Source organism: Montipora foliosa, chromosome 1, assembly GCF_036669935.1.
Source record: "Montipora foliosa isolate CH-2021 chromosome 1, ASM3666993v2, whole genome shotgun sequence".
Lineage (NCBI taxonomy): Eukaryota > Metazoa > Cnidaria > Anthozoa > Scleractinia > Acroporidae > Montipora > Montipora foliosa.
Window position 1 is genome coordinate 1,061,854 of NC_090869.1, and position 9,707 is coordinate 1,071,560.

The following is a 9,707-nucleotide window of genomic DNA, read 5'->3' on the forward strand; positions in this document are numbered from 1 at the left end:
GTTTCTTTGACACGAGAATTACAGCGAAATGAAAGCGCAACTTTGTCGCGAATTTTCTATGATAAAAACTTGTTCAGAAATCCAAAATCTACGTTAACAGCACACACCAGGCCTACTCCTGAGTATCTGGCTAGAAATCATTTCCTCTGGCCGCGCTTCAGCCATTCGATGAGGGCCAGTCTCGTGCTTCTTAAGTTGCATCGCTCATGCCCAAAAAGAATTCTGGGTAATTCTGCCATTCCATGACAAGGGAAGACTCCCGATTCTCATTTCATAGTTTTTTTCATAAGTGTCGGGCCACCCAGTCCTACCAGCAAAATAACGCATCGATTGAACGTTTTAGCATTCAAAACTTGCCCAGATTGTGTCAGTAGGTCCTGGAATTCGTCCACAGAAAGGCCAGAGAGACAACTTCACTCGTGAGCCGCCATGTTTACAACAGAGCATTTTAGGCGTCCCAGTCTGCATGAAACCATCTTTCGCCTCTGTCTGAGACAAGACCAGACACGCACGGTTCTTACCTTTCGTTTATGCCTATAAAATCAACTGAAATGTCAATTGCTGGTACAAAAAAAGAAAAAAAAAACCAGCACGTTCATTTTTTTTGGTAGGCTAGGTATCGAAGAGCCAGAACATTTGCGCATGCGCTGACGGAATGTTTGAACAAGAAAGAAAAACGCAGTACCTCCGGACACCGGCGCTGGAGCGTCGTACCAAACGAGTCATCCCGGGATTTCGGCCCGTGCGATCGCTTTTGGACGCAGTTGGCCCTTCACTGCTTTCTGCTACCGACCTTGCCTCCCGGTACGGCATTGAGGGAGAGATATGTCGGCCCCTAAACCATATGTGACAAATCCCACGCCTACTCACAGCTCCAAACCGCCCTTGTCAATATAGCGTAAGAATAAGATGGCTTATATATTCAAGAGAAAAGTCATTTTATCTGTCATATGGTAAGCGCTGGAGTCGCAGATTACAAAGTGTACGCATGCGCCCTCCTAAAGGTAACATACATACAGTCATAAGCTTTTTCCCAATAACTACAGGAGCTAATATCTTCGAGACATTACATTTACAGCTAAAATACATAGCATATACCGATACCTACTAAATACATAATATTTAAAGATATATTCATTAAAAAGAAAAGCCGTTATACAAAATGCGGCCCTGGATTCTCTTTTAAAACCAGTAAACTCATAGGTACGGATAAAATCAGGTAGCGCATTCCGCAACTTAGATGATACGTAAGAAGAAAGAGAACTAAGACCATAACTGGTTGTTCCAGGTTTATTGAGGAACAGAATGTAATTTCCGCGAAGATCAGGCATAAGAAGGGGACGGGAGAGAAAACGTATTTTTTCCATAGAAGACAAAACAAAACAACAACACATCCTTTTATCAAGCAATACGAGGAAATTTTGAATGTGCTTATTGCATAGAGATATCGAGCTTGACTTTCGTAGTAAGAGGACAGGTAATCTGCAAATATAAATATCGTTATTCTCTTATTTACATTATTATACCGTTTCTTTGACACGAGAATTACAGCGAAATGAAAGCGCAACTTTGTCGCGAATTTTCTATGATAAAAACTTGTTCAGAAATCCAAAATCTACGTTAACAGCACACACCAGGCCTACTCCTGAGTATCTGGCTAGAAATCATTTCCTCTGGCCGCGCTTCAGCCATTCGATGAGGGCCAGTCTCGTGCTTCTTAAGTTGCATCGCTCATGCCCAAAAAGAATTCTGGGTAATTCTGCCATTCCATGACAAGGGAAGACTCCCGATTCTCATTTCATAGTTTTTTTCATAAGTGTCGGGCCACCCAGTCCTACCAGCAAAATAACGCATCGATTGAACGTTTTAGCATTCAAAACTTGCCCAGATTGTGTCAGTAGGTCCTGGAATTCGTCCACAGAAAGGCCAGAGAGACAACTTCACTCGTGAGCCGCCATGTTTACAACAGAGCATTTTAGGCGTCCCAGTCTGCATGAAACCATCTTTCGCCTCTGTCTTCTTTCAAAGGCTTGCCTTAACCCACATTCTGGCTTAATGATGCCAGACTGGTGGCTTCTGTAGACGAAATGGCCTGAAAAGGCACTTATAAAATGATTACTTACCAGATTTGAGCCAACTCGCTCGCCCTCTCTCGGAACACAAACGGTTGACATTTGTCACGTGATTCTCTAACATGAGCCCACATATACTGTATACAGGATATGTTTCAATGAGGTAAGTACTTGGTGTATCCCTTATTATTATGTATACAAGGGTATACATGGGTATTTAGGGCTAAGTGGACAGTAGTCAGACACTATACCTTTTTCTAGTGGAGACTTTGGACCTCAGTACGCATGCGCAGTAGCGTAATGCTTCTTTTTTGATCCCACGACATGGCAAAAATTTCAAATATACCCGTGGAAATACATTATAATTTAAATACACTATAATTGGGGGGGGGGGGATACATGAACTACCTTGGAACAATGGTTTGCTAGGGATGCTCAGTCTCGTGGGCTCAGAAAACCTTGGTTGTGGACATTGTGACGGTCATTGTTACGTAAGGTTTTTCTGCTACGCGGGCGAACAATGTGGCTTATCTTCGAGATTTTTGAGGTGCTCTTCAAGATCTTCATCTGCCATATAGAAGCAGTGTTTCGGATAATTGTCCGTCCATCCAAGAAAAATATCGAAGGGCAGACGGTGTTGATCACAGGTAAAACAAACGCAAGCTACACTTTTAGGGCGCGTTCGATTGACCCTATTCCGGAATAAGAATACGTAGAGTGATGATTAAAACGGTATATTTGGCGCGTTTGGAAGCAGCAAAGATAATAAAAATATGTTTGAAATAGAGTTTTAGCAGATGTTTGACAGTTTTAATGTGAATCTCCGTAAAAACGAAGGATTTCTAACTTAGGGTGCGTTCGATTGTCCGTATTCCGGAATAGGAATACAAATGTACATGGAATAGAAGTTAGAAATCCTTCGTTTTTACGGAGATTCACATGAAAATTGTCAAACACTTTCTAAAATGCTATTTTAAACATATCTTTATCATCCTTGTTGCTTCACACGGAACGGTGCTAGGTTACGTAACTTCTTCTGCACGGCCAGTGCTCCATAGCAGGATGTTACTAGTTCATTAATATGATTATTCCACGTTATGTAAGTGTTCGTGCATATGGACGCCTAGCAGTTTGGTGCGTGTCACACGTTCCAAGCTCTCTCTGTTACATGAAATATCAACTGACGCTGTCTGCAGACTATGCATGTGTGCCATTTGCTTTGTGGACAACAGCATCCACTTTGTTTTATGCTCATTGAGCGCAAGATTGGAGTCGCTTGAGTACTTTCCTAGTCGAGAAATCGCCCTTTTCATATCGTTAACATATGTCCCCAAGTGGGCCACCTTTGTGTGTAGAAAAAAAGTGGTATCATCTGCATACCGGTAACATGGGCAGTCAAGTTCCTTCTGAAGATCTGCTACATACAAGTTGAACAGCACCGGGCTTAAAATAGATCCTTGGGGCACCCCAAACTCCAAATAGGCTAACTCAGATAACTTATCGTCTATTTGAATGAGTTGGCATCTTTCACTATTAGGTAACTCAGTACCCATAAGAGGAATGATTTTGAAAATCCCATTTCGTGTAAAATTATTTCGCAAGAACAGTGTCAAATTAAGCTTTTGAGTAGTTAGCACAGACCATTAAGTATTGATCCGTGTAAGGTGGATAGCAATTTCCTTTGTTATTCGGCAACTGGGCTTTCCCCACATAGGAATGTTATCATTTTTTACACAGAGAATGCATAAACCTACAGGAAAGCCGTTAACGCAATTTACAGCCCGCTTTGAAAGGGTGTTTTTTTTGTGTTAAAAGATTTTGACCAATCACAAGAGTTGAAAACAAAAGCCAAGAAACGTTTACAATTTTACATGTTCCCCACATACGATTTCTGTGGAATTCATTTAAACTGAGACCAGATGAAAGATGGAAGATGGTTGGAAAGTAAGAATGAATATAATACTGCTTTTATGAAGTTTTGTTAACTTTTTCTGTTTAAGCCAATCAGAAGTAAGTACAGACAATAGAAAAGTTATCACCTTTTTGCATACCAATTGAATTCCAACATGTTCGTTGCCGTTGTTGCTATCGTTCTTATCTGGACCGTTTCTTACCTCACCCTTTTTCATTGCTCGTATGATATCATCTCTGATACCCATTAGTACCGTTGTAGTTGAGTGGCCTCTTCGATATCCTGAAATACTTGAAGCTAACAGTGCTTGCTTTTCAATAAACTCAAGAATTTGATTAAGAACTAACTGCTCAAATATTTTTGATAGACTAGGCAGAATAGAGACTGGGCGGTACCGGTAGTCCTTTTCGCTCACAGGATTATCGACTTTTGGAATTGGAGACACCCTCGCTGTTTTCCAGGTTTTTGGGAATGATGACGTATTGATGCAAGAATTGATAATGTATGTGAGTGGACCAGAGAGATAGTCACTTGCCAGCTTGGCAAACTTGACAGGGATTTGGTCAACACCCGTCGAGCAATCAGAACGTAGGCGGGAGATCTCTTTTAAGACTTCACTCCTTGACACATTTCTTAGTGCAAAGGTGGACAATTCATCAGCCTGGTCGGGAAATGACCGCACTAGGTCTAGCAAGTCATGAGTGCTATCAGTTTTGTGCCGAGTGTTCTTGCAGCCGTAGAGATGAAATATCTGTTCAGTTTTTCAGGATCTTTGCGAAGAGGCTTGGGACTTGGATGTAGGACTCGATGTACAGTGTATCACCTTCCACACTTCTTTTGGGCGTTTTGATGAGAGGGCATTTGCCAAGAAGGACCTCCTTGCTTTGCCAACAACTGACTTGATTTTATTGTGCACGTCTCTGAACGCTGCCCATGATGTTTCGCCACCTTTCCTGTGAGCCTCTGCTCTTAACTGATCCTAGTCTTTCTGGAGTTGACGTATTTCTTCAGTTTGCAGCCAAGGGGCAGGAGGGCGTGTAACCTTTACTCTTCTAAGAGGTGCATGTCGGTCTAAACAATCCTTCATAAGAGAATTCAAAGCATCGACCATGTCATCTGGCGATTCCAAACCATAAACTAGGTCCAGAGAAAGTAAAGAGAAATCCTCTTTGAATGCATTTTCATCCAGTTCCTTCTCATTCCGTAAAAACTTAAAGCGAGGTTGAAATCTGGGTACGCGCACATTAATGCATGCAAACGGTGCATTGTGGTCACCAACCATAGAGCAGGGTAAATTGACGTCAGTGTAGGTGATGTTTTGTGGAAAATTGACAACAATATGGTCGATGAGGGTTTTTGATGTTCGCATTACTCTAGTGGGTTTCGCGACAATTTGCTTGAGGCTAAGTGCTTCAAGAAGGGTGTGATACTTCCGTGTTAAATTGTCGGAGGGTTTTCGCATATCTATGTTGACATCTCCAGTTACAACAAGTAGCCCATCCCAACTCATAGTCAGGTAGCCAAGCAAAGATTCAACACGCTCCAACCAGTCACTTTCGCTGAGTATTAGCTTAGACCTGTACATAATTCCAATGAGCGCTTTGCTGTGTTTGTTACGTCCTGGTAGTTCTAGCCACAGATGTCCTAGATCTGGATGCAAGTTCTCAATATCACAACGGCGCTTAAACTGGATGGATTCATGAATGTACGCGCCAACGCCACCACCTTTAATTGACTCTCTATTTCTAAAAACTGCTGAGTAACCAGGCACTGACACATATTCCAACAGAGCTGGATTATTCTTGAGCCAGGTCTCGCTAAGGGTGATTACATCCATCGGGAACTGTTTCACCGTCAGGATCCAATTTGGCTGACAAGCCGCTGAGCCATTGAGCCACTCAAAGATATACCCAGGGTTTCATTAGAAGCCGGTCACCAGCGGTATACCACCTGTCTGCATTCAAACCCTTATAAAAGATAAGAGTGACCACCACTTACATTGATTAGCCCAGTCATCTACTGCAAAAGTTATTGAAATCTCTGTATACCTTACTCATTCTTTAAACATACAATTTCACTGACGAGCTGCTGAGCTGCTGAGCTGCTAAACTGTCGAGCCACTCAAAGATAATCTTATACTAGTCCGTGAAACATCAAATTTGACTGATGAGCTGCTGAGCCACTGCAGAGTTACGGCTTTAAAAATGGACCTGTATTCTGTAGTTGCTCATTTGTTCGTTTCAGTGATTTAGAGCTAAAGAGAGACTGCTCACAGTCTACGATAACGTTAGTATTAAACTCCAATTTTGCAGTGGGAAGTTACTGATCAGCTGTGCAAACTTCATGATGTAAGCATTCGCAGGTGGTCCAAACACAACGCATTAGCAATATACATGCATCCTATCTACCAGACCGCAAACTTGATTTTCTCAGAATTGCAGAACTTTTGCAAATCAAGTTACGCAGGTATAAAACTGGGACTTTAGTTGCAGCTACAGTAAATAGCGAATAGATGGATATTTTCTTTGTCCCATCAGACTCGATCGGTACAAGGCACTAAAAGGTATCTGGTCGTTTAGCCCCCACGTTGATTAGCCCCGAGGCAGTTAGCCCCCAACCAGAAGTCTATTTCTCGTTCTTTAAGCGTGAATGGGGGCTAATTGACTTCTGATTGGGGCCTTACTGGCTACGGCTAATCGGTTTGGTGGCCAAAGAATAACAGGACCATGGCTATTTGAGGGGGTGGGGGAGATTTTTGACAATTTTCATACTCAATATCCGGGAACATCTGTTCTAAATATGAAAAAATCCCAATTTCCAAATTTGGAATTAGCAGGATAAAGGATATTCAGGCCAATAATTAAAGAAACTGACTAAAAGATATCTGAAAAACATATTTGATGTGCTTTCCTTTGTATTGTCCATGAGATTTAGTGAGCGGTATGGAAGACCAGGTGATTTTTGGTCTGTATCCACAAGACTCCCAGATAATCTGGGAGTTCAAGTTGGCATAGCTTGAGATGGGAAGGAATGGTCTGACCGGTACATGTAGAGTAGTTGAAATCAAGTTATACAATTTCCAAATGCCTTAAAACAAAAGTTAATACATAAAATTTATACATGCATACTTGTACACTTGCAAGACGTATACAGTGTATAACCCCATGGGTTTGCATTTAAATTTACTGTAGGTTGAACTCTTTATTATTTAGTTCTTTCAGAAAGATACCATGTCTAAGTGCATGTGAAAACCAGTCTACTTACAGGTTCATGTTAGTGTATCTCTGGTGGATATAAATAATTATGACAGATATTCTTTGTAATCTGTTACAATGTAGGTGCTGGTGGCGGGATCGGTAGACAGTTGGCTCTGGAATTTGCTGCTCATGGTGCTAAGCTTGTCTTGTGGGACATAAACAAAGGTACACTGTATTATAAAGGTTGCAAAATCTTCACCTGTACTGTGTTACAATTTTGCAGTATTTAATTTTACCTTAACACTGGAACAAATAATAATAATTATTATAGCTACATGTACACTGTAAGCAATATTCTAAACATTGTGATTGTTCTGAAGCGTGCAAATAATTTCTTCTCAAAAGAACAGTGGTACATCCCACAAAAGAATCTGTCCATGGGCCCTCTATTTTGTCTTGAGTTTGTTGTGATCGCAAGCTTAGCAAAAATATCAAGCGACAAAAAAATATATATAGTTTAGACACTCAACTGGGAAGACAACAATTAGAGAAGAACCACCTTAACGTTACATTTTCCACTTGTTCTCCCCCCCCCCCCCCTCTTCCCCCCCCTCCCCCCTTCAATGTTGGTAACGGAACAGTGGTACATTGTACGTCCCACAAAAAATCTGTCAACGGGCCCTCTATTTTGTCTTTAAGTTGAGTTTGTTGTGATCGCAAGCTTAGCAAAAAATCAACCTGGCGCATGGGATGTGGACAAGCCTAAATGCAAGGGTGTGGGTCTGGACATTAGATTTAGACCATTGCTCATGCAATCAAACAAAAATAAGTTGTTGCCGGGAGGCAAGTGTTCTCGTTGAGCTCAACCTTCCTTGCTCCATGAAGGTTCCCTCTAATACATGTAACTAAGGTCTCTAACCTTTGGTCGGTTGCATGACGCTTGCAGACTAAATTATCTTTATAAAGGCCTTATATAATTAATAGCACTCCAGTTTGTCTTAATGTGACTCATCTTGCCCTGAAAAGTGCTCAGGTTGGCCTGTTTATGGTTAGCTCTTGGTAATGGAATGGGAATACATGCAAGATTTTACACTGTAATTAAAAAGTCTGCAGTCTGTCAAGTCTGCAAATTAATGTTGTAGTGCTTTTGATCCATGGGTCAATATTAAACATTGACTACAAAATTGATACAAGAACTAAGGTAAAGGAGTAAGGTTCGCATGGAATAATTTTTGAGATTACTAATTTAGCTTAAGGAATTGTTGATCTAATTTTGCACAGATTCAAATGAAGAGACGGCTGCTCAAGTCCGTGCCCGTGGTAAAGTGGCTCACACCTTTGACTGTGACTGTAGCAGCAGGGAAGATGTTTATCGAGTGGCGGCAAAGGTACAGCAGGAAGTTGGAGATGTGGACATATTGGTAAACAATGCTGGAATCATGAGTGGGAAGAAATTGATGAACTTGAAAGATGTTGAGATTGAAAGAACTATGAGAATCAACACTTTGGCACACTTTTGGGTAAACCTTGAACATGGTTGTGGAACTTGTATGAATTGTACATTATATACATGTCACTTGTCATTTGATTCGGCTGTATGAGAAAAATTAACAAAAGGCACAGGTATTGCAAGTGGCACTGGAATATTTTCTGTAGGGTTTTATGTATTGAGGAGTTAGTCAAGGGTGTATTAAAGATGGAAAATCATTCTTTGTCCTTGGTCTCTGCTGTGATTCTATACAAGTTCTTGAATGAGAATGAACATCTAAAAATACATCTTGAATCCAATCTCATTCAAGAACTCGTATAGAATCACAGCGAAGATCATGAACAATGACTGTTTTTCCATCAGTAACGGAAAAAAAGTATGGCGCTTGTTTCCTTTTACACTTTTAAACACCCTTGACCAAGTCCTTAATACATACATGTAAATGCAGCAGAAAATGTTTGTATTGCAAGTGCCACTTGCAATACCTGTGCTTTTTGTTAATTAATTTTTCTAATACACTGTATCTCTAGATATTTGTGGTATTGATGCTTACAATACAGAACTTTGACAGTAACTGGAAAAAATGAACAGTTATACGACCTGATGTAAATATTTGAATTTAAACAAGACATTCACTTATCATAAAATAAATATTATTCATTTGGTGGAGGTAGAATGGTGGTTAATAAGTGTGGGTGTGGACTATGAAGTTTTCTTTAAACTTGTACTGTTAGTGCTCTCACTACGAAGCGAAAGACTGCAAATACAGTGTATTTGACATTTATTTTTAATGATTTTATTTTAATTTATTATAAATATTTACTGTGTGCAGTGAGAATACATGTAGCTCTTAGTATCAATAATGACAGCCATTCAGTTTTGTCTCACCTGCCTACAAAGTTTATACTTGAGCCAATCATTTACAAATGAATGTGATATCAGTCTTCCAATACTTGTATATTTTCAAAGCTGATGTCTGCTGTATTGGTTTATTTTCAATTTATTCATAGGACAAAAATTAAATTTAATTAATACAT

General features: G+C 40.3%; 1 protein-coding gene across 1 annotated transcript in view; it reads left to right on the forward strand.

Moving 5' to 3' along the window:
* Positions 1-2,466: 2,466 nt before the first annotated feature.
* The window catches only part of LOC137969159 (estradiol 17-beta-dehydrogenase 11-like), a 13,834-nt gene continuing 6,593 nt past the window's right edge, over positions 2,467-9,707 (forward strand). Inside the window, exons 1-3 of the mRNA XM_068815769.1 lie at positions 2,467-2,719; positions 7,323-7,406; positions 8,463-8,701. Of these exons, the coding sequence (XP_068671870.1) occupies positions 2,593-2,719; positions 7,323-7,406; positions 8,463-8,701 (450 nt within the window). The 5' untranslated portion in view covers positions 2,467-2,592. The remainder of the gene's footprint in view (positions 2,720-7,322; positions 7,407-8,462; positions 8,702-9,707) is intronic.